Consider the following 27,500-nt stretch of genomic DNA (forward strand, 5'->3'; position numbering starts at 1 on the left):
AAGTTTAATGAGTGTTAAGGAGCTGATGTCCAAGTGTTCTGGTACACAAAAGCAAAGAAACTTTTTGAGGATGAAAAAAAAAATTTAATTACATCAGGAGAAACCTGTGTTCTTTATTTTATGTGATTTTAGTATACAATAATTTTCATGATGAAAACCTGAAATTACTTGCATAAGGAACCACCACAATAAATAAAATCAAAATAAAACACTATGTTATGTTATTGAATCACAAGATACTTACATACCAACAAAATGATAGTATTGGCACTGACTTCGTAACCAGTAGAGAAGGCTAAACCTAAATAGTCTTTATTTCAGAACTATGTTCAAATAAAAAATCCTTAAAGATTTTGAACCTAATTTTAGTGAGAAGTCATAAGAAAAAAAAAACTCAAATTGCCTGGCTGGCTGAAAGTCTTTACCAATCGTGCTCAAATCATCTTCATTAATATCTAATTTCTTTGATGATTAGTCAAATATAGAGACAAAAGCCAGAACATTTTCTGTGCATGATTGAAACCTTGTACTGTATCAATTGTATCTATAATACTAAAATAGTTAATTTTGTAAATTCAGCTCAATGTCGTGTCTTTTTGAAAAGTACACATTCCCAACTTATTCACCTTAACATTTAGTTTTCTCATTACTTACTTTCCATGATGGATTCTTCTAGCTCGTCTGGTGTGTCAATGTCATCAGGCGTCAACATATCAGTAAATTCTTCGTGCGAAAACATCTGAGCATCATCGTCATCGTCATCTTCACTGTGTTGACTCAATGACGATATGGAATGTTGGTCGTCGTCCACAGCCACCGTCAGGAGCTCTTCCGTTACCGTCAATCTTTTCTTTCGGTTGACTTCGAGAGTGGAAGGACGTTCTGCAAAAGTAAATTATTTTAACATTTCTCTCCCTCAGAAATTACAAAATCATTTCACAATAACGTTTATGTATGTATATGTGTATGTATGTATATATATATATATATATATATATATATATATATATATATATATATATATATATATATATATATATATATATATATATATATATCTCATCTTCCGCCATTACTAGTCCACTGCAGAACGAAGGCCTCAGACATATCCTACTTCCATCTGTTTATGGTCTTTATATGCCAGTCCACACCAGCAAACTTTCTTTGTTTGTCAATCTATCGTCTTCTCTTCCTTTCCCTGATTCTTTTGCAATCTGTTAATGTCCATCTATTATGTCATTTTCATTATATGCCTTACCCATGTATATTTAATTTTCTTATAAGTCCTTAGAATATCCCCTATTTTAGTTTGCTCTAGTATCCACATTGCTCTCTTTTAGTCTCTAAGTGTTATTCCCATCATTATTCTTTCCATAACTCTCTGAGTTGTAACTAACGTATGTTCTCAGGCTTTAGTGAGGCTCCAAGTTTCTGATGCATAAGTTAATACAGGTAAATATTTTTCTTTTCAGAGAAAGCGGCATTCTAATTTTCAAAACCACATTCTGTTTTCCACAAGCACTCCATACCATGCTTATTCTTCTTATAGTTTTGGTCTCAGTGTGCTATGGAAACACTTACTGTATGTCCTAAGTACGTATATTCATTCATAATCTCTAAAGGTTAGTCCATAACTCTTACTTGTCTCTACTATTTCATTGAACATTATCTTAGTTTTTCTCATATTAATTTTCAGTCCTACTTTTCTGCTTTCTCTATTCAAATCTTCTATCATCTTTTGCAATTCCTCCCATGATTCACTAAACATAACTATGTCATCTGCAAAACTGAATCTGCTAAGGTATTCCCAATTAATATTAACTCCTACATTTCCCTAATCTAAATTAAAAAAAAAAAAAAAAAAAAAAAAAAATGTAAGTACACTGAATAATTTAGGAGATGGGGTCTCCCTGTCTAACCCCTTTCTCAATCAGAATTTTCTCACTATTTTCAAGGTTTAGGATTGCTATACTTCCTGTATAGATATCTTCAAGTGTTCTATAATAAAAATTATCTATTTCTTGTCTTAGAGAGCTTTCATTATTGCTGAGGTTTTGACAAAAAAAAAAATAAAAAAAAAAAAAAAAAATAAAAAAAAAAATAAAACATTCTTATTGCCTATAAATGCCATATACAATAGTTTTTCATATTCTATTATTTTTTTCATTAGCAGATTTATTATTATTATTATTATTATTATTATTATTACTTGCTAAGCTACAACCCTAGTTGGAAAAGCACAATGCTATAAGCCCAGGGGCTCCAAAAGGGAAAATAGCTCAGTGAGGTAAGGAAACGAAGAAAAATAAACATTTTAAGAAGAGCAACAATATCAAATTAAATATCTCCTATATAAAATATAAAAAAAATAACAGAACAAGAAGAAGAGAAATAAGATGGAATGGTGTGACAGAGTGTACCCTCAGGCAAGAGAACTTTAACCCAAGTCAGTGGAAAACCATGGTACAGAGGCTATGGCACTACCCAAGATTAGAGAACAATGGTTTGATTTTGGCGTGTCCTTCTCCTAGACGAGCTGCTTACCATAGCTAAAGAGTCTCTTCTAGCCTTACAAAGAGGAAAGTGGCCACTCAACAATGCCAGTGCAGTAAGAAGAAATTGTTTGGTAATCTCAGTTTGTCAGGTGTAAGAGGACAGAGGAGAATATGTAAAGAATAGACCAGACTATTCGGTGTGTATGTGTGTGTGTGTAGGCAAAGGGAAAATGAACCGTAACCAGAGAGAAGGATCAAATGAACTATTGTCCGGCCAGTCAAAAGACCCCATAACTCTCTAGCGGTGGTATCTCAACTGGTGGCTGGTGCCCTGGCCAACCTAATACCATGGATATGGTCAGTTGTTAAATACTAACTTCTAAAGCCTTCTTGCTCTCTTGGTTGATTAATATCTAGCTGTCTTCCTATTCGGTCTAATCTGACCTTTGTAAATATTATATACATTACGGAGAATAAACTTAATGGATGGTTATATTTTCAGGTCTTTTGTGCGTGTCTGTTTGTGAATTAGTATGATGATAAAAAATTTCCAAGCTGTAGGTGTAGAGCATTCTTGCACATGTTTTGGGTAAAGTTCAGCCAGTTCTTCTCCATTTATTATTAAATCCCTTGTTAGGCAAAATCTTCTAATGTTTTGCCTCTTTCCATGCCTTTTAACGCTTTCTTTACTTCACCAACAGTTACGTTTGGTAACAGCTCAGGCGTTTCATTATTTCTATTGGCAGAGCTATTTCTTATTTCGCTATTGTATAGAAATCCTCTGCAATTCTTATCACTCCATCTCCATTGTCAATAATATTTCCATTTTCATCCTTAAAAGCAAACATCTGTTGGCGTCCTGTTCCAAGTTTTCTTGTCACCAATTTGTTGCTTCTTCCTTTCCTTAGTGTTTCCTCAATTTTGGTCTGATTGTGTCTACGAATATCTTGGGTTTTTAGTTTTTTCTTATTGTTTGGAAACTTCTACTAATTCTATTTCATCTCTTGGATTTTACCCTTATTTCCAATCTTTTCTTTATTAAGCTTTCGGTCTTCTCTGATATTTTTCCTAGATCTTATTCAGAAACTTTTCCACCTTTATCTTGTGCTGATACCAGTAAAAATTTTGTTAAATTACTGTTCCTTTCTTCTTTAATTTTGCATTTTATCATGTAGTTAGGAGTACCTATTTTGTATTGCTAAATTAAACTCATCAGATTTTTCTCTTATTAATGGAGTGTTTATTTTCCTAAAATTAGTTTTTCTTTCCTTCCTTAGATCTAAACAAATTTTGTTTCTCACCACCTTTAACTAAATCAACTTTTCCACTGAGAATAAAATATATCTAATTTTTCGTTTCTCCATGTCCATTGTGGAATGATCTTCCAAATCGGGCAGTTGAATCAGTAGAACTTCAAAAGTTCAAGGTTGTAGCAAATTTTTTCATGTTGAACAGGCTGACATGAGTCTTTTTATAATTACATACGAATGATCTGTTCTAATGTGGTTAATGTTTTTTAAAATACTTTATTCTAATTTTTCATTACTTCTTATATCATCTATTTAGTTCCTTGTTTCCTTTCCTCACTTGGCTATTTTTCCCTGTTGGAGCCCTTGGGCTTATAGCATCCTGCTTTTCCAACTAGGGTTGTAGCTTGGCTAGTAATAATAATAATAAAAATAATAATAATAAATCCTTTTAATAAATCTGTTATATATAAACTATAAAAATTTCTACTCTTTTTGATGAAAAAAGGTGTTAAATGATTTTGAGTTTGTTTTGTTCAACAAATTCTACAGGAATGTCTCCTCTGTCATTCCTTGTGCCTACTCCAAATTTACCTACTGCTGATTCTCCTCTCTTCATTAGACATACCTTAGCATAGAGATCATCCAAAACAAATGCAAGTCGAGTCTTAGGTTTTTAGGTTTTTTTCATAGATATCTCTAGATCTTCATAAAAAGTTTCTATTTCTTCCCCTGTGTGGAATGTTGCTGGTGGATATGTTTGAATGATCTTCAGTTTATACTTCTTTTTTAATTTGATAATCAATCCTGCAATTCTATCACTAATACTACAAAATTCTTCTATGTCACCTGGCAGACTTATATTATGAAAACCATCGCCATTTTCTTTGTTCCTTGCGTGTCCTCATATTCTTCTATTAACGTGCTTTTTTTCCATTTGTATTGGGGTAAGCATGGCTGCCTTTGCTTTGGCTTTGGGATAGACCGTAGTCTCTATCAACTGCCCTGCTTTTGTCCTCTGAAGCAAAATATATGGCCCTCTTTTAATTCCATATAAGACTTCACGGTTCTTCTAATTTCACTCAATCTTTTTATATCCCAATTTATTCATTTCCGAAACTTGGAGCCTTACTAAATATAGTTACAACTTGAAGGTATGGAAAGAATAATGATGGAAATTACGCTAAGAGACAAAAAGAGTAAAATAGATACAACAGCAAACTAAAGTAGAGGATATTCTTACATCATGTTAAAAAAAAAGAAATGGTCGTGGGCAGGGCACATTATGACAATGACAGATAATAGATGGACTAAAAGAATAACAGAATGGGTCCCTAGATATTGCAAAAGGAGCAGGGAAAGGAACTGAAGACGAAGGATTCATGAACTAAGAAAATTTTCGGGTATAGACTGGCATAAAAAGACCATGAACAGATGCAATTAGGACATATTTGCAGTGGACTAGTTATGGCTCATGATGATGATGATGATGATGACGATGATATATATATATATATATATATATATATATATATATATATATATATATATATATATATATATATATATATATATATATATATATATATATATACACATATATATATATACATATATATATATATACATATATATATATATATATATATATATATATATATATATTATATATATATATATATATATATATATATATATATATTATATATATATATATATATATATATATATATATATATATATATAACAATTTATATCACCATAAGTAATGTTAATTGCTACTACAATCAACGCATCAGGAAAGGCCGACAGGGGAAGGCAAATAGTTTACATCTCCACAGATCACTGGCTAGTTTTCTTTCTCTAACACAGCTCCATCCCCTTACCCTTTATCGCATCTTCTATATGTAAATTGATGCATTTTCGAAATTGCATTCTAAATTAATCTAACTTCTGTTCCACACCACCACTGAGATACTCAAGGCGTGTTTTCTGTATGAAGGTTTACCGCTAGGAGTGGAGGTCCTTCCACACTCATAACAGGCGTTACGGCTACACACTCTCACGATAGACTGTTCCCCTCCTTCAAGCTCGTCATATGGCCAACTTCATAGCCAAGCTAAGGCAGTTATCTACAATGTGAACAGGTACTTCATTGAAGAACACGCAAAAACAGAGAGAAAAAATTGGAAATACACCAATGTTTATAGAAACAGAGTGGTTGGAGGGCAGGCCGGTGATCTGTAGAGACATGGCATTGGTGGAGGAATGTTTCATAACCGGAGCCCTTTCTTACTACGTTAAATAGGGTCCAAATATACTTAATTTCTTTGTCATCATTTACAACACTGTCTGGCAGTGGCATCATGACGTTTACCAAGCATTTTGACATATGAAATCAGTTCAAATTGCAAGTAAATTACCAGTGAATACTGCAAGAAATTTTAAGGCAGTCTGCAAGCAGTGTGATATTGGTATATCATGCTCCTTCACAAACATGTACTGCCTTGCAGGAACATCCACTATTTTCCCCTATTTGTTTTTCTCAATTTATTACTTTATTAACTTTTACTGACACGTTTTCAATCTTTCTAATCCATCTATAATTAATCTTCCCATTTGCTTCAATTAAATAAAAATTATATATACCTCTAACCAGTTGTGTTCTCATCATTTCAACCATTAAATTACTTCTACTACATATTCTTCCTTGTTTTCCCCCCAGTACTAAACCTTTTATTGTTTCGTTTTTTAACGAACTTCAGTTTATTTAGTCAATCGCTAAAAATCACATTTCATAATAGGTAAGACAATGTTCATAAATAAATAAATAATAGTATTCTGTTTAACGCAACCTTGCTATATTAGAAACCAAACAATCTGCAAAATGTGAAAATTCCAAAATAAGTCAACTATCCGGACGAAGTGCAAATAATTGTAACAAAAACAGTGTATTACTGTAAGCCAAATACCCCTTGAAGGTTAAAAAATTTATCTAAACGGTAAAATAAATGGATATTTCAAAGTAAATTTTTAAGAACAAGAAACAGGGCATTTCTATTTATTCCCCTAAACCACGTCTTGTACATTATTCTCAAAATATACACTGATTGAAATACTCTATCCATACCAATTTTCATAGTTTACATTAAGCTCATACAGAGGAAATGGATGTACAAGGGGACGTTTTACTTGGTGCTCTCCACTTTTTGATTACCAAAATCTTTATCATTAGTATGCCTCAAGCACAACAGACATTCTTCATATACATGTCTTTTTACTAGAGATTTTAATGGATATCCTTGAAATGTTTAATGCAGGAACATACGTAGCTTAAATGTGCTTCAATTGTCTAGATTATCCAAACAATTCAATCGCTACCGAAATTATATCCTTTCTAAGTCCTTTGGAGAAATAATTTTTATCTAACTCCTCGGGAAATAAAAATCTATTGTGGTTGATATTTGCATTGATTAAAATCACGAGTGTTAGTGATAAATATTCATCATAAATAACCACGTGTAGCAAACTCAATAATCACCTATCATGGTAGAGGCGGGTTGATTTAAAGTCTAAGAACAGATACGTGAATTTGACAGGAATATGTACGGTAGACTTGTAATAAACTTGAATTTCTCTTGGTTAGAGGTCTTTGTTGGCACTGTTTCGACTCAGAAGCATAGGTTCGAATCCTGGCCCAGACAGAAGCATTTACCATAAATGAATTTCCAGTGGCTATATATTCCCAAAAGTAGAATTCGGTATTAAATGCCATTGTGGTTGATATATATATATATATATATATATATATATATATATATATATATATATATATATATATATATATATATATATATATATGTATATATATATATATATATATATATATATATATATATATATATATATATATATATATATATATATATATATATATGTATACTATATATATGTATATGTATATGTATATGTATATATATATATATATATATATATATATATATATATATATATATATATATATATATACACACACACATATATATATATATATATATATATATATATATATATATATATATATATATATATATATATATATATATATATATACACACATATATCCAAATAAGCCATATATATTTTTGATACATTAATGTCTGGATTCTCTTAACAACCTCGGGATCAGAGCCCCAGGCGAAATCACACAAAGACAAGAGCTTGGCTCCGGCAGGGAATCGAACCCTGGTCGGCAAGCTTGTACAGACAGCGACAAACCCACTTGGCCACGAAGAAAGATAAAAGTCAATAACAATTCTTCTGTACTTATACCTGTCGAATTCAGGTATTTTGTACTTAGAATTGAAATCAACCCATCTTCACCATCGTAGCTAATTGGTAGTTTGTTACTTGGCATTCAATTAATGATAAATTTTGCACATTTTTACGTGTTTTTCATATTCAAATAAGCCATATATATTTTTGATACATTAATGTCTGGATTCTCTTAACAACCTCGGGATCAGAGCCCCAGGCGAAATCACACAAAGACAAGATCTTGGCTCCGGCCGGGAATCGAACCCTGGTCGGCAAACTTGTACAGACAGTGACTAACCCACTTGGCCACGAAGAAAGATAAAAGTCAATGACAATTCTTCTGTACTTATACCTGTCGAATTCAGGTATTTTGTACTTAGAATTGAAATCAACCCATCTTCACCATCGTAGCTAATTGGTAGTTTGTTACTTGGCATTCAATTAATGATAAATTTTGCACATTTTTACGTGTTTTTCATATTCAAATAAGCCATATATATTTTTGATACATTAATGTCTAGATTCTCTTAACAACCTCGGGATCAGAGCCCCAGGCGAAATCACACAAAGACAAGAGCTTGGCTCCGGCCGGGACTCGAACCCTGGTCGGCAAGCTTGTACAGACAGTGACTAACCCACTTGGCCACGAAGAAAGATAAAAGTCAATGACAATTCTTCTGTACTTATACCTGTCGAATTCAGGTATTTTGTACTTAGAATTGAAATCAACCCATCTTCACCATCGTAGCTAATTGGTAGTTTGTCATTGACTTTTATCTTTCTTCGTGGCCAAGTGGGTTAGTCACTGTCTGTACAAGCTAGCCGACCAGGGTTCGATTCCCGGCCGGAGCCAAGCTCTTGTCTTTGTGTGATTTCGCCTGGGGCTCTGATCCCGAGGTTGTTAAGAGAATCCAGACATTAATGTATCAAAAATATATATGGCTTATTTGAATATGAAAAACACGTAAAAAATGTGCAAAATTTATCATACACACATATATATATATACATATATATACATATACATATATATATATATATATATATATATATATATATATATATATATATATATATATATATATATATACATATATATATATATATATATATATATATATATATATACATATATATATATATATATATATATATATATATATATATATATATATATATATATATATATATATATATAACAAATGCAGCCTTTTCTAGTCCACTGCATGAAAAAAGTCTACGACATGTCCTAATTCATGTCTTAAGTTTTGGCCATTACATAACCTTTGTAGATTTGGGATAGTAGGAAACTTTAGTCTGACCACTAAAAGCAAACAAACCTACTATGGGTGACCCTGAATAGTACAGCTTTGCTGATCATGACGATACGTAAAACCCTTTCACCAAACAAGGTATCTCGACTCAGAATATATATATATATATATATATATATATATATATATATATATATATATATATATATATATATATTCTTACAAAACTGGTCTTGTATAAAGTAAATATATTATTCATGTATTTCATTTGTGTATTTTAAGAGCTGTATACCCAGCTTGTAAAGTAATTTCTTCTCATGTAAGTTTAAGTAATTGTATGAGAATTACATAAGACTTTCGTCATTCATTTCATTGTATTTTTCTTTCAAGTAAGTGTATGTAAATTTACATTATTTTTTTTTTTAAGAAATAACTTTTTATTTCACTTATTTTGTTACAAAGTTTTATGTAAACTCAATTAGGTATGCTGTACGAGGTTTGAACACGAGGGCTTATGTAATTTATTTTAATGTTTTCATGAGGTATTACATCATGTTTACATTTCCACGTGGTCAGAATGTTCTTGAAAACATCAGAGTTAGTTTTATCTTTCTTCATTATTATTATTTCGAGGATGGAGGTGGGCAGAGTTAGCTGAGAGAGGGTTACCTCGCAAGCAAGGTTTGTTCCCCTGTTCATTTTTCTAAGTTGGCAACGTTGGTCCCGCTAGAGCCTGCACCCAAGCTATGAGAATGATCTACTAGAATCATCTAGACATTTTGTCAATATATATGGGCCCCTAGGAAATCATAAACAGCAGAAGAGATCCAGCCTGTCCCTTTGAAAGAGCCAAAGTTTGTCCGCCTCTCTCTTCGCAAGCGTGTCAAGTGTGTGTCCACTCAAATGCAATTAACGATTTCTATCCAACATATATCATGTGTAGTGTGTTCACATGTTGATGAAGCCATTGAATAATATTTCAAGAGTATTGTATTAATATAAATACTTGTTCAACATAAATTGTTGTAACTGGCTCTTTGAGTTCAAGTTAAAACAGTGAAGTGTATTCATATTGGCTTAACTGTTCGGTTACCTCGTGTGAGCCAAAAGACGTAAGAGTAGCAGTTATATTTATCTAAATTTCAGTTTTTTATTTATTTATTCATAGACAAAAAAAAATAAATAAAAAAATGGATATTCAGTGTTTTTATATATTGCCATCTGGGAGTTATGTAATATTCTCAGAGCTCGGGTATTTTTCAAGTATAACAGATTTATTCTAAAAATAAACAGGTGAGTTTGGAGCTCGGGATTTTATGTAATATGTCAGCCGTAAAGTAAATATATATATATATATATATATATATATATATATATATATATATATATATATATATATATGCAAAAGATAAAAGATGATAGAAGATTTGAGTAGAGAAAGCAGACATGTCGGACTAAAAATGAATGAGTATAACTTAGATAATATTTAATGTGAACGGAAAGAGAACGGAAAAGGGTTATGGACGAACCTCTACATTCTAGATATTGTTAACAAGTATATGTACTTAAGACAGACAGGAAGCGTTTCCACAGGACATGACACAGAAATTAAAAGAAGGATAGGCATTTGAGGGAGAATTTTTGGCAAACAAAATAAGATTATGAAATGTAAAATGTCACCTTCTCTAAAAAGAAATGCATGGTCCTTCGGGTATTAACTTATGGAACTAAGAGAGCTATGGAAAGAATAATGATGGGAATAACACTAAGAGACAGGAAAATAGCAACATGGATACGACGGCAAACTAAAGTAGAGGACATTTAACAGCAAACAAGAAAAAGAAATGAACATGGGCAGATAGACAATGAGAATGGAAGATAATAGATGGATGACAACAACAGAATGAGTCACTCAAGATCGCAAACGAAGCAGGAGCAGGAAGAGAATACGATGGATTGACGAACCAAGAAAATTTGCGGATATAGAATGGCATAGAAAGCCAATAAACAGATGGGAGCAGGACATGTGTGAGGTCTTTGTCCTGCTCTGGACGAGAAACGGCTGACGATGATATATATACATAAATATATACTGTATATAAATAAATATATTTAGTATATATATATATATATAATATATACATACATTATACACACATATACTTATATTATATATATATATATATATATATATATATATATATATATATATATATATATATATATATATATATATATATGCACAACTCACAGACCTTATATTTAAACAGACAGGGGCTACAACTGAACAACTGATCCGGATCAGGATCAATATGCCCTTCCTAAAGTAGGGATATCTTTCCGTGGTGAAAGGGTTTGTATGTCGCCATGATCAGGGAAGCTGTACTAATCATGATCATCCATATTAAGTTTGTTTGCTGTGAGCGATCATACTGAAGTCTCCCACCATCACCAATCCGCACTGACCAGTATGGTGATAAAATCTAGTCAAACCCCAAACATGAATTGACATATCTGAGGCCTTCAACATGAAGTGGACTAGAAAGTAGAAACACCTGCCTTTGTTGTTGATATGTGTTTAAACATTTGATTATTTATGTTGCTGAAATATCTAGCCATAATACTTTCAACAGGAGTTAGTAAAGGTCTATCAGGGTAACCACAAACATTACGCCTACACGTAAAAACTCTTCTAAAACACATGAAAATGTGCGAATACTCACATGTATATATATATATATATATATATATATATATATATATATATATATATATATATATATATATATATATATATATATGTATATATATATATATATATGTGTGTATATATATATATATATATATATATATATATATATATATATATATATATGCGTGTGTGTGTATGTGTGTTTGTATGTATGTGTGTGTCTGTGTACAAATCCTTTGATTGTGGTAAGGTAATCTGTATGTTTGGTCTTAATTTTGGCTCTGGGGGTAAAAGGGTTTTGATGAGGCCTTTGTTTTAAAATTCAAACAGATGACAGTAAGTGGGTCTTTTCTTCGCATCATTATTGATTTTTTAAGTAATAGGTTGCTAAGAGTAGTTTAGTGGAAACCACAGTGACTAAAGCAATGTAATATCTTGTGTTCCTCGGCCCATTGCTTTTCATATCATATACAGCAGTATTACTATCAAAATGCTATAAGCCCAAGGGCTCCAACAGGGAAATATAGCCCAGTGAGGAAAGGAAAAAAGTAAATACTGAAGAATTAGTAAACAATTCCAATACAATATTTTAGAAGCATTAACAAAAATACAATAGATCTTTCATATATAAGCTATAAAAACCACAAAAAAAAAAAAACATAAAAGAGGAAGAGATATAAGATAAAATAGTGTGCTCCAGTGTACCCTAAACCAAGGGATCTCTACTCCAAAACAAGGGAAGATCATGGCCCAAGGGCTATGGCACTACCTGAGACTAGAGAACAATGGTTTGATTTTGGCGTTTCCTTCTCCTAGAAGAGCTGCTTACCACAGCTAATGAGTCTCTTCTACCATTAACAAGAGGAAAGTAGCCACTGAACAATTACAGTGCAGAGGTTAACCTCTCGAGCAAAGAAGAATGATTTGATATTTTCAGTGTTGTTAGGTGCATCAGGACAGAGGAGAATGTGGGAAGAATATCTTATACTATTTGGTGTATGTGTAGGCAAATAAAAAAATGAGCCGTAACCAGAGAGAGGGTTCCAATGTACTATTGTCTGGCCAGTCAAAGGTCCCAATAACTCTAGCGGTAGTATCTCAATGGTTGGTTGGTGCCCTGGCCAACCTACTATTTTTGGTACGTTGTTGATCTTAAAAACAAGCTTGTTACATTTGCAGATGATAATAAGTCTCTGCACCAATTCCACCTCTTGAATTCCATCAGCCTGTGGCTAAAATTAGATCATGGTACAGGTATTGGTGGCCTGTTAGTAACTCCTTGCCTGGTGATCCTCAGACTGGGGTTCGAGTCCTGCTGAAACTCGTTAGTTCCTTTGGTCACTGCAACCTTACCATCCTTGGGAATTAAGGAGGAGGATTTGGGGGAGCCCAAGTCATCAGCAGCCACTGCCAGATCCTCCCTGGTACTTGCTTAGATGGAGAGAGGCTTGGGCGCTGATCATATGTATATATGGTCAGTCTCTAGGGCATTTTCCTGCATGATAGGGCAATGTCACTGTCCCTTGCCTCTGCCATTCAAGAGCGGCCTTTAAACCTAACAAAACTCAAAGTATGATTTTCAGTAGGTAAAGAACATTGGCTCAACATCCAGATATTTTCATTGAAAATCTCTTAACTGTATACAACTCATTTAATAACCTAGGCAAGATTCTTGATGGCAGATGAACTTTTAAGAAAAATAAACATCCGGTCTGTTTCTTCTGTCTGCATAAAAAATAGCTTATTGAAATTTTTTTTTATTATTATTTTTTGGTGATCAATGTATCCTGAGGAAAATTTTCAGTTCTTTAATTCGACCATGCTTTGAATATTTTTTTCCTGTTGGATTAAAACTTGAACGTCAATTAAAATCATTATCCCAGATCTAGATAGTAATTTCTGTCACCGTCGTTCTATTAGTTCTTTGAGCATGTTGCATAAGCTTTTCCATAATTCTGACCATCCTTTGCATTCAGATCTTCCCAAACTTCACCGTGTTGTGCGCAGTACTAGGTGTGACTTCTCCATCCTAAATTTCACATCTACAAAATATTCATTAAGTTTTGTTCCTGCTGTGGTCACATCTTAGAATAATCTACCTAATTTAGTTGTTGAATCGGTGGAACTTCAGATACTCAATCTTGTTGCAAATTATTTTCTTTTGAACAGCTTGTCAGACCCGATTCATATTTTTTTAATTATTTCCGGTTTCTAATATATTCGATACACTTCTATTTTCTTTATGCCCTGGGGTGCTTTCCCTGTTGGAGTCAGTGGGCTTGTAACATTCTGTTTTTACAAATAAGATTTGTAGGTTGTCAATCAATAATATATATGTATATGTATATGTATATATATATATATATATATATATATATATATATATATATATATATATATATATATATATATATATATATATATATATATATATATATATATATATATATACACACATACATACATATAAATATATATATATATATATATATATATATATATATATATATATATATATATATATATATATATACAAGAAATTAATGAGCTTCAGTAATCAAATATGTAATGAAATGTAAGAGGCATGCTGGATATTTTGCATGTGTGTGAACATTGCTAAGATTAATTTACTTTCTAAACGACGATATCAATTGAAAAACAATTTGTAAAAACAGGATATATATGTTTTAAACAACAATTATAATAATAATATTATCATTATTAACAGGTGTTATTATTAAAATACTAACATGATAGTAATTCAGAACAACAAGACAAACACCAATTAGTGCATTGTGAACACTTATTAGCCAATCACGTAATCCTTCCACATCTCAGTTTGTCTAATCAAAACGCCTCTCTTTCTACCTTACAATTCCAGTCTCTCTCTCTCTCTCTCTCTCTCTCTCTCTCTCTCTCTCTCTCTCTCTCTCTCTCTCTGTGCTGCTAAGAAAAAGTGTTCCACAAATCAAGAGTAGAAAGTAAAGACATCGTTCTTCAAGACAAGACACATGCTCAGACAATTAATTTGAAGCTGAGGAAATCGGGTGGAAAGGTGGGACCCTTGTTCTCTGTCGATTATTGAGAGAGAGAGAGAGAGAGAGAGAGAGAGAGAGAGAGAGAGAGAGAGAGAGAGAGAGAGAGAGAGAGAGAGAGTGTTTAAATAGAAAGGAGTTAAAAATTAATGAAAGAAAAACTGCCAGTAGAAAAGAGAGAGAGAGAGAGAGAGAGAGAGAGAGAGAGAGAGAGAGAGAGAGAGAGAGAGAGATTCTACCCCAACCAAAGAATGAAATACAAACGGAAGATTTAACAACTAATAAAATTCCAAATTTGATTTCATCAATCCGCTTATCGTATAACCAATTGTGATTCATAAAACGCCCCTAATGGATGCAAACATGCATTTTGTGCGAAAGACAGAACATGCCAGCTAAAAGTGTGCATAAATATAGCAGTTGGTGGTTGCCAAAATCCTATACTATAAAAATACATCGTTAAAAAAACAGTAAAAAATGTTTGCAATGTGCACCAAAACGAAGCTTTAAATCTAACCATGCCAAACATTACCGTCATGCTGAGCGCCGTAGTCGGAACTTACCTTTCCTGAGAGTTACTTGCCCCGTGGGCGGCGATACCACGGCCGTGTACATAGACTTGTCATCCTCAGTGGGTGTGGCGGGTGGCTGGGTATCTTCCCTTTCGGCTAAACGGACCACGCCGGGAAATTCGTCGTCCGGGTGCACCATCGACCGAAGGGCAGTTGGGGAGCTTGGGAAGTCCACTACCAATGCCAGGGAGAACAAAAGGATGCATAGATAATGGAAGGGAGGGCTAGCCTACTCACTTAACACACACACTCTCTCTCTCTCTCTCTCATACATACGCTACGAGATATTCCAGACCCCAAAACTGATATACCTAGGACCAAAGTTACTGCCTTAAATGACTTTTGGCATCAATGTAACTAGCAATACGCAAGGAGTGTAATTCAGTGAAAGCTTTAACTCATTTTGGGATGGGAAATTACAGCAAGCGTTTACAAAACTTTTCTACAAGAAATATTAGGCCAAACCCAACAACGCATGGGACAAATCATAGAAATTCACACAATATTTAATGAGTATAATGAAATAACGGTCTGATGTACATGCACACATTATTCATATACATAAAAAAACTACTGTATATATCTTAAATATACATAGGTCCATCATTTGCGACTAATGCTTTCGAGCCCTTTACGTGGATAACGGTTTCCACGGACAATAGAAGATATGGACACTACAGATCCGGTTCTCTATTTTGCTTATAATACTTGTAAATATACAATGAACTATTAACCCCTTGCAACCATTCTTCAGATTGGATTGTAATTAGGAATTTGAGGCAGTATAGCATAGCCCAGAGAGAACTACGGAGGCCATTCAGAGCCATGGTGTAACATGGGGGGGGGGAATAAAATAGCTGCACCAAAGTTCACACGACAGCAAGATGGAAGAAGGGGACGACTATTTTTTAACCACTTAATTGACCTCTTGTTATCTCAATAGTGGAATTTCTTAAAACTTGCTCAAATACTTTCCACTCTCGTATCATTTAACTCCACTTCTCTCCTATCCTCCAAATGGGAATAAAATATTCGAAGTACCAACTCTATTGACCTAGGCTCCATTTACATCTGACGGCACCCCCTATTTAACTCTTATTTTAAGAACCTTATGTCACTAGCTTGCCCCTGGCATTTGCTTTCCTGTATGACAACTCATTCCCCCTACAGTTCAAGCTGTTATCCATCCCTCAATTGCATTTACTTAGTTTTTTTTTTCTCTACCTGACTTTATCCTCTTGCATAGGCAAAGGCTATCATCTATTCTCTCATACAACTGCAGCTTTATCTCATTCCTCTTTTATTCACCAATAAACAAAACATTTCTGCATCCTTACAGTTTTTATTCATTCCTTGAGATCTAATTCATCTCCCTCCTGACCCCATGACATTATCTTCACGTCCTCAGGTACTACATACACAGCTTGTATTCTTTCCACATGTTCTTAGTCAATAAAACAAACATACAGTATATATCCTTTTTCACTTCTATTCGTCTCTCCATCGACGTTCTCAAAATAAACATTACATTTCTTGTCCCTTTATCCCTCATAAAATTGCAGTGTTCATCTAATTTCTTATTTTATTCAAGACTGTTCTTAATATAATTTCGTGATCTGACTCATGATACTGATCGTCCGGGGTTTCTTGCACTCAAGTGTTCCTGGTATTTTTTAGTATTGTGATAAATGTGGATTTGTACGTCTGTGTTGCAGGCTCTCCGTCTTCATATATTCCCTCCACTATGTTCATTAACACATCAATGGTGTACTCGCCTAGAACTACCAACAACTCTGCTGCTATTTCATCATCAACTGTTGCTTTACCGCATTTCGTTTGTTTTAAAGTTGCCTGTATCTCCGATCTCATTATACTTGATCCCTCTCCGTTGTCATTCAAATCTAGTAGTTATACTATCATAAAACAATTCTCCAATATATTCCGTCCTTTTATCCAATATACTTTGGATGCCACTAATATGATTCTATTCCTTTCTTTTTATACCAGTGCTGAAGTTTCTTTTCTTTTAAACGGTAACTTCTTACACTTTGTCCTACTTTCTTTGTTAATCTCTCCACCTCCTCACAATTCCTATCCACCAATCTCTCCTTTGCCTTTATGCGTTCCCTCGTAATAGTTCTGTACATAGCTCTACATCTAACTTCATTTTTACCTTTTGTTCCCTTCTTTCATCTATCTTTAACCATTTTCTCTCTCCTAACTCTCCTTTCTGTTGCTGGTATTATTTCATTACCTTCTCTTATTACATTTTACATATTTTGCCACTTTAGCTGACTATGCTGGAGCACTGAGTCTTCCTCTTTAAGCTGGTCATATTTATTTCTTCCAATTATGCTGTATTGGCTCTTCATTTCTTCTGTTTTCAATATAAATATATATATATATATATATATATATATATATATATATATATATATATATATATATATATATATATATATATATATATACACAAATACACACACACACACATATATATATATATATATATATATATATATATATATATATATATATATATATATATATATATATATATACATACATATATAAATCGCCTGGTAATATTGGTGCCTTGCCAACATGGCTCATCTACGATATAATTCAAGATCGGGCCGTGTCTAACTCGGTTTGACCTTTCCGTATATCTTCCCTATTAGTTTTTCTGATAATATTATTCAGTAAAATTGAATTCTTTTCAGTCGGTCCAGGGACTGAGGCAAATATTTATTCAATTTCTCAGAGAGAGAGAGAGAGAGAGAGAGAGAGAGAGAGAGAGAGAGAGAGAGAGAGAGAGAGAGAGAGAGAAATCGGTGCACTACAGCATATATTATCGAAAATGACTTCTGTACAAAAAAAACTCCATTATGCATAAAAAATAGAAAGAGAGTTACAAGGATTTTGGATGTCTCAAAAGACTTCAGTTCACCCGCGGAGACTCCATTTGCTCTTGGGTAGAATAATTTAGCTGAAATTTTTCTATGCGGCATACATTTAGCCTTTTTTTCCTTCTCTGTATTTTCTACAAAAGAGTCCCATTGTGAGTCTATGTTTCCTGTTTCATCGTATTCTAAGGTCTTGGTATATTCCTTTAGTTGTATCCAGTTATTTTGTCCATAGTTTAGTTTCTTTATAATTTTCTTCTGTTAAATGAGGAACATTTACATGAAACCTAACTATTCTATGGTCACTTTTGTTAATATTTTCAACTACTGAGACACTGGATACTAAATTTTCATCTGTTGTTAGCACAATATCTACTATGTTCTTTCCCCTAGTTGGTTTATCGATCAACTGATGAAGAAATACATTGCTGACATATTCTAGTAGCTTGGGTCCCTCTGTGTAAGACGCAGAATTCATAGTGTTCAATTTTACTGATGCATTGAAGTCTCCCATTAGGACAGCTAGCTTATTGTTCATTTTTTGTCCCAATTGTCTTTATAGCTTTACGTCATCTTCTTGCAATTGTTGTGGTGGTCTCTATATTATTAGTATAGACATGTTTCTCCAATGGTGTTAATATTTGCACCTATCACTTTCAATTTGGTTTCTAATTTAATTTCTATGGGGTTTGGGAGATTTTCAACAAAGAGCATTAAATTTTTGGTAAGGCAATCCTTTTTGAAAAGCCTATTATAACTCGAGATTTTGTATTCTCTGATAAAATCCTTTGTTTTTTCTTGAATCCAGGTCCCGGTAATGCCTATGACATCTAGTTCCTCACTAGCTATCATCGGCTTGAAGTTCTCCATTTGACTGTAACTGACTGAGCATTGAATTGTGCCACTCCGAAGAAATTTTCCATCTTTTTTTCTTCCTCTAAGGCTTTGTTAGTTTCCTTGATTTATTATTGGTCTTGTTTCTAGCCGTTTCAATAGTATTTTGCTAGCTGTTCAACCAAAGGTTCTGTTTGGGCAGAGGAGTCTTTTCTAAGGAACAAATCGTTTCTGGTTGCCTGAACAATTAGTGGTCTTGTTGTTCTTTTAGTTTTACTAATTACTACTACTATCTTCTGTGCGTTGGCACGTGGATGGGACCTAACTTTTCTCTCTCTCTCTATCTCTCTCTCTCTCTCTCTTTTTCCCCTCCCCCTGAGGACGAAGTGCTTCCCTTGGTCCTTTACCATGGGGTCTCCGATTAGCACAGTCTTGTCTTCCTCTTCCTTTGCTAGGAGGGAGAATCTGTTACCGATTCCCTGGTGAGTTTCATGAACTCTGTTTTTATTGATGATTATTTCCTCAATAAGTTCTTTCCTTGATTTTACCTTATTTTGTATCACTTAAGGTACTAATTCAATTTCATACTACTACATCGTCTATCACTTCTCTGTTTCTTATGTCCAACTGTTGGAACTTTGGATATTATTTCTATCATTCCTTTTCTTAATTCTTGGTTTTCATTTTTCCATTTTTCTACTTCCTGTTCCTACTGGTAGGACAGGCATACATCATTACGGTGCAGGTTTGCAGCGCACCCTTCTTTGAAGTCGTCACACCATTTTTTTATCTGGCACTTTGCATATTTGTGCTTTAACTTCAGTTTCTCACTCATCTTTAATTAACTAAACCATTGTCTAATATATATTTATTTGGAGATCTTTGCTAATTACTTCTATACTTACTCAGCGACCCTGATATAAAAAGGGGAAGGGTGGCTGAACAGAGAGAGAGAGAGAGAGAGAGAGAGAGAGAGAGAGAGAGAGAGAGAGAGAGAGAGAGAGAGAGTGTCTGTGCACTATCGCAAATATTTTTCGAAAATGAACACTGTAACGAAAACTTAATTTTGAGAAAAAAAAATAAATCTACAGTAATGTGTAGTGCAGCGTTATGGTATTCAATATGATCATTACAAGAACCATTTGTTTGAAATCTAGACCAGGATATAAGATTACTAAATGGCTTTTAAACCCTATCTGAACGGTTTATTGGAATAGTCACTCTCATCCACAAGTATGAGATCCCTGAGAACTCTTTGGAAAATACCGGACGAAAATCTGACACACCAAATCGCGCAAGCTTACTTTTACCTATTAATTGTTGCTCTGAAAGGAATTCTAATGCTGACCTAAGGCAGATTAAACTAACATTAACAACAGTAACATTTTCACAAGTGGGCGTTTAACCTGAATATAGTTCTATTGGTCTTCCTCCGCCAATCACTCTCAACTGATCTAACCTGTTTCGGGCTCGTAGATCTCAGTGTCAGGAAGAGTAAACTCTAGATGCGACATGTTGAAGGCTGACGGAGCTCCCGTCCTTTGTTGGCCTCCCGAAGTGCAGCCCCCCACTCCAGGCCCCCCTCCTGCGACTCCTGCTGCAGCAACTGACGGAGGGGGGGCCATTCCTTCCACTGCTGCTCCAACTAGCCCTCCGTTCTTGGTGGCATCCGAAAAAGGAGAAAATTAAATATCACATGACATCTCTATAAAAATATACTTGTCACCTTCTCCACAAATGCAAGGAGTTGTATATGAAAACCCTGAATAACTTCAAAGGGATTTTACAAGAAATAGAAAACAATATGGGGTCTCCTCCCGAAAATCACAATATGATACCTTCATAGCAAAAACGAATTGCTATATGCCAGTTAAAATGTGTCTTTCCCCATTTCAAAAATGGCATTATGTGACCTTTCCCATAGAATTGTATTCCTATAAGAGGACTCTAAATCAAAATCTAGGTGCAACAATCTCTACATGAAAATTAGGACCCAGTTATATAAATGCGATTAAAGCAAAAAAATACCAATTGATCTTCCTAACAAAAGTAGCAAAAAACATATATGACATTTCAATAAAATGTGATATAAAAAGGTGGGGGGTTTTCATCCCCCGTTAATAGCAAGTCATTGTGAGCTACTGCATAAAATACTGGAAATCCTGATAAAAAAAAAAAAAAAAAAAAAAAAAAAAAAAAAAAAAACAACAACCAGCAAGTAATTGCCTTTTATTTGGGTGTACCTATGTTATCATGACTTCGTAACAATAGATCAAGCTTTTTTGTTTGTTCTCTGAGAAGGAAAATGCAATATCAACTTGCACACTCATTTGACTCTGGTGTTTCTGATGACTGACCAAGCGCAGCCCTATTACAACGACTATTTAGTACCTCTGACAGCGAGACATTTATTGACCGAATGGTCTACTCTTGGGTACCTAAGAAATATATTTCTGTTTGTATCTGCTTGTGACTCGAGGTGGGGATGGGAGGTTCATCCTTACCAAGATGTCTTGCATGAAACTAGACATTTTTAGATTTCAGAAACAGGTCCTCTGAATACGATTTTAATTTTTATACTAATCTGTTCGCTTTCATGGTTTTAGATTGAATTGACCTTTAGTTTAATGACCTTCAAAATATGATGCCAAAAAACCCAATATCATTTATCTTTTAACATCAATGTTACAGTAAGAGCCTTATACGTTTAGGAAAAGTATTTTCTTCCTTTGAAAACATCAATGCCTGAACACAAGATTTATACTTATAAGACATATGCTAAATTTATCTAACCTGTAATTGAGATTACTCGTGTCATAAGTGCCCAAATAAAGGAAACTGAAGCGTGTCTCTGTTATGTAGATTGAATTTATCAATACTGTGCTATAGACCCTGTGAGAAAGATTTATCCTAAATAATAAATATTAAGGTTTATATTTACATAATAGATATCAATGTTGAAAAAAAGGTCCTGATGGATACTAGCATACAACGAACTCTTTGAGTTACAAATCATTACAATATACAAATCTTAACATCAAAATTAATTATGTAAAAGCAAACCTGTTCAACAGGTTCTATATCACAATATTGATCAATTTAATCTACATTAACACTGACAATTTTTGTGTAAATTCTAACCTGTATCCAAACAAAAAAATAATGTTTACCAGTCAGTATAAAAAGACATGATAATGATAAAATTTGTGTAAAATTACTATTTTAAATTTTAAGAATCTCTAAATAGATTTTTCCTAACGTTAGAGATCTGTCAATAATGTAGTCAGTTCATCAACAAGTCAACATTGAATAATAGGCATTCCTTCGATGAATAACTTCTATGTTCACACCTTTTACAAACTAGACCTTAAATTTCTCTCGAAAAGCACAGTTCTATCTTTTGTCATAAAATCTCTAAATTTATCTTTCTGACACTCAAAATGATAGACAACATAAAATTACACGAATTTCAGTTCGTACCGCTATGAAATGTATACTAGAGAATGTTTTTTTTTTTTTAAACAAAAGTCTGATACCTGAAAAGATATTGGCAGCCACAACCCATTATGAAAGAGAATAAATTATACAAGGCCCTTTTCCATAACGATGAGTTTAATTATAATTTGCAATTTGGCCAGAAAAAAAATGATGTAAGATTGTGGCGAAACAAAATAGTTATATGTGGAGTTAAAAGAAACAACTTGTCTGTTCTTGGAAGGTAAATGAACTCCATTCGTTAATAGTTTAAAAGTGGTCCATTAAGTTAATCTAAAATATGTTATTCTAATTATCCATTGCTTCTCATAGTTTATTTATATCCTTATTTCCTTTCCTCACAGGGCTATTTTTCCATGTTGGAGCCCTTGGCCTTATAACATCTTGCTTTTTTTTCAACTAAGTTGTAGCTTAGCTAGTAATAATAATAATAATCTCTGCCTACGTCTATTGACACAAAGGGCCTAGGTTTTTCACCAGCCATCTCTATCTTAAGCTTTTAATTCAATACTTCCCCATTCATCATCTTCTAGTTTAAGCTTCATAGTCCTCAGCCATGTAGGCCTGGGCTTTCCAACTCTTCAAGTACCTTGTGAAACACAGTTAAACGTTTAGTGAACTAATCTCTTTTAGGGAGTGCGAACAGCATGCCAAAACCATCTCCATCTACCCCTCAACATGATCTCATCCACATATGGCACTCGAGTAATCTCTCTTATAGTTTTATTTCTAATTATTGTCCCGCCTTTAACTCTCAATATTCTTCTGAGGGCTTTGTTCTCAAATCTACTAATGGAGACTGTCCCATTGTCATACCATGACTCATGTCCATACAGTAACACCGACATCACTCAACTGACATATAACTGGATTTTCATATGTAATTTCAGGCGATTTGATTTCCAAATTTTACTTAACCTAGCCATTGTCTGATTTGCTTTGTTCAATCTTCCAAAAAAACTCTTATTCTAAAGACTCTGTATTGATGATCATAGTTCCTAAATACCTAAATTATTCTGTCATTAATCCTTTCTCCTCCAAATGATAATTCATCCTCCATTGCATGTTCTGTTCTCATCATCTGTCTTTCTTCTATTTATCTTGAGCCCAACCTCAAGTAATATTTCATGCACTTTGGTAAGCAAGCATTGCAAATCCTGTGGTGTTCTGCTAATAATGACAGCATCATCGGCATACTTTAGGTCAGCTAATTTCCTATTACCAATCCAGTCCAATCCTTCTCCACCATCCCCAACTGTTCTATACATTACAAAATCCCTGAGGCGAATAAACAACATAGGTGACAACACATTCACTTGGAGTACTCCACTGTTCACTGGAAATTCATTTGATAGGACTCCAAACAAAATTAACTTTGCACTTGCTATGGTCATGAACAGAGAATCAAATTTAGATATTTCAGAGGAATTCAATAATAATAATAATAATAATAATAATAATAATAATAATAATAATAATAATAATAATAATAATAATAAGGCCTCACATTGTATGATGTATGTGTTAACATGGACACGTATTGTTACTCTACTCACCTGCATGGGGAATCTTAAAGGATCTCGCACGCTGGTGTTATGATAGGGAAGGAGATCCTGATCCGGGATGTGATCCGATAAGGGCGACTGGTTTGCCAGAGTGCCACTGCTGTTGCTGGCCTCCGATAAGTCCATGCCCTCCTCGCTGGTCGGGTCACCACCGCCACCGCCCTCGCCCACCCAACTGCTCTCGGCGTTTCAAGAAGAAGAAGAAAAGAGAAGCACAAACTCGTCATCGATGTAAACAAAACAGTGGAGGAGGGAAGGTGGAACCGTTCTCATTGAAACTAAAAGGATAAACTGTCAGGCAAACGACACCTCAAGAGTGTGTCAACATTGGCAATGACTTCCTCCGTTTTGACATGAAAATAAAGAAAAAGGGGTTTATGGTTTGAAGCGACAAAACTCGAAAGATTGGCAGAAGTTAAAGAAAGAATCAAGAATATATTAATCAGTCGTCACTCGTAAGAAAACACAAATTGTACAGTTTGCATAAAATGAATTAAATGAATTATTTCACTACTATACATGGAAAAATTAGCCTTATCTCCTTTGACGTGGTGAAAAGACCTTGCCATAATATTTATTTACAAATTCAATAAAAAGTAATAAAGTTAGAAGGAGCAAGGCACAAATGCTTCATGAAATAATGGAAACCAATATATTTTAGTGTGAATTCACAGCAAATAATGGATCATCGAAACTCTTGATTACTTCAACTATTATCAAAAGGGTTACGGATTATTCTTATTCCCTCTGTACTGCTCTCAAACACTCCCGCCTCTTTCGAGAGGAGATTATTTGTTTTTCTTTTGGCAACATATAAAAAATGAAAGCTTGAAAGCGTCAGAATTTCCTCTGCTTTTGATTCGGGAAATGTGATTCTTAACTTCAGTAAACCTTTGAAGGAATGAGAAAAATGAAAAATTTCAAAATTGAAGAGATAAAAACCTGACGTTACTTCATGAGAATCCTTGGAGATGAACCGGATGTTAGAGACCGATCTCAACTGGCTTTGGGAAAAATAATTATGAAAATCGAATATATAATTCAACTAGCATATTAATACAAATCTAAATACATGATTTTAACGACAAATATAATCATAAAGTTTATTTTGAATATCTATGATATATAATTTTATCATTATAAAACCAAATTTCATATGACCACAACACATGAGAAACCTCACAACTGAAACGCAAGATATTTTTGCGGGTTATAATAATCACCCCGAGATCTTTGATGAACATTACAAACGACGAATTCCGACCCAAATGGCAGAAATCCTACACATGCAAACAGCCCAGCATTTGAAGCTTGATATTCGTCAACACAAAAGGGAAGCACATGAAAGCTAGGATCGATTTCGCAATAAAAAGCAAAATAAAAATGAAAGCGTCAAATTGGAAGCAAAAAAGTGTAATTTCGCGAAATAAAAACCCAGTCAAAATATTGATCCTCGTCAAAACGGGAAATAAAGAGTTACTGGTAAGAAACCTAAAGTACTTTTTCTTTTCCACCATACTGTCTTCCTCTGCATTCATTTATCTAAACTTTCTCGATATCTCGAACTACACAATTCAAGCTACAACAGGCAGTGCTTAGAGGCGATATTATTTACAGCATTTTGAAACATTACAGAGTGAAACCTTAGTCTTTGGAAGAGCTCTCTTCTCACTTAAGCTATTATACCCAGTTAACCTTATTATACACCTACCTATCACTATATACCAACAAGGAATTTCTGAGATACTTAATCACTATTATTCTTCGCACTATTGTACAGGAAGAATCAAACAACACATTCATTGATGGAACATTTTGGAGAACAAAAGAACGAGAAAATACGACTGCAAATACACACCAAACTTTTCTGTCTCCTTCCTCGTTAGTGTCTTGCAATAGCCTTTTGTATCAACCTTTGAAGACAGTTTTACTACAGAGACGTTATTCGCTCTTAACTTCCTGAACTTTCCTTTGAATCGTATGTTTAGAAACCTAACAGTTTAAAATTTTGATTGAAAGAGAAAGACAATAAGAAGAGCATCTATTAGCAATACGATCGTATCTACTTATTAGAAAAACATGATAATAGTAAATAAATATGAATCTATATTCAGGAATAACAATAATGTGTCACTGGTGTATGAAATGATTAACAAGTTAACACAGTACAGGGTTAGATTTTACCATATTAAGAGCCACAATGGTATTCAGTCCCATTCCAAGACTTCAAATACCAAAATTAGGACTCGCAAAAATAAGTGTAAAAAAAGGAACGAGGAGAAGGTAGCAGTATTGCAAAAGATACATTATTGTAAGGGAACAGAAAATCCAGTTTGTAAAATCATTCAGCAGACACATTAATATAAGTCAAATGACATACAATATTAAACAAACGATTAAGTTCATTTCCTTAGTTTACCCATTAAAAAGACCCCGATTTGAAATTCTAGCTTTTGTATTTGCAGATGATTAGAATTAGTACAGTAATTGCCAATGGGTCTAAAAATCAACTAAATTTTACCTATATATATATATATACATGTACTTATTTGTATATGTATACTGTACATATATACATACATATAATTTATTCATACATACATACATACATACATACTGTACTATACTGTACTGGTTGCAGACACAGAAGAGAAGCTTGACCGACTAGTAACAGAATTTGGAAGGGTGTGTGAGAGGAGGAAGTTGAGAGTTAATGTGGGTAAGAGTAAGGTAAGATGTACGAGAAGGGAAGGTGGTGCAAGGTTGAATGTCATGTTGAATGGAGAGTTACTTGAGGAGGTGGATCAGTTTAAGTACTTGGGGTCTGTTGTTGCAGCAAATGGTGGAGTGGAAGCAGATGTACGTCAGAGAGTGAATGAAGGTTGCACAGTGTTGGGGGCAGTTAAGGGAGTAGTAAAAAATAGAGGGTTGGGCATGAATGTAAAGAGAGTTCTATATGAGAAAGTGATTGTACCAACTGTGATGTATGGATCGGAGTTGTGGGGAATGAAAGTGACGGAGAGACAGAAATCGAATGTGTTTGAGATGAAGTGTCTAAGGAGTATGAC

At 33.8% G+C, this 27,500-nt stretch overlaps 1 protein-coding gene across 6 annotated transcripts in view; it reads right to left on the bottom strand.

Annotated features, from left to right (window-relative positions):
* The window catches only part of LOC137632573 (protein prune homolog 2-like), a 507,662-nt gene that overhangs the window by 69,270 nt on the left and 410,892 nt on the right, over positions 1–27,500 (bottom strand). For 5 of the 6 annotated variants that reach the window (XM_068364593.1, XM_068364594.1, XM_068364592.1 and 2 more), the window contains 4 exons: positions 24,424–24,607; positions 20,832–21,030; positions 15,624–15,806; positions 655–882 (listed from right to left, as the gene is read on the bottom strand). In XM_068364593.1, the coding sequence (XP_068220694.1) occupies positions 655–882; positions 15,624–15,806; positions 20,832–21,030; positions 24,424–24,607 (794 nt within the window). The remainder of the gene's footprint in view (positions 1–654; positions 883–15,623; positions 15,807–20,831; positions 21,031–24,423; positions 24,608–27,500) is intronic. The other variant, XM_068364598.1, reaches the window with a different exon arrangement.

The sequence above is a fragment of the Palaemon carinicauda genome, chromosome 41 (genome assembly GCF_036898095.1).
Source record: "Palaemon carinicauda isolate YSFRI2023 chromosome 41, ASM3689809v2, whole genome shotgun sequence".
Lineage (NCBI taxonomy): Eukaryota > Metazoa > Arthropoda > Malacostraca > Decapoda > Palaemonidae > Palaemon > Palaemon carinicauda.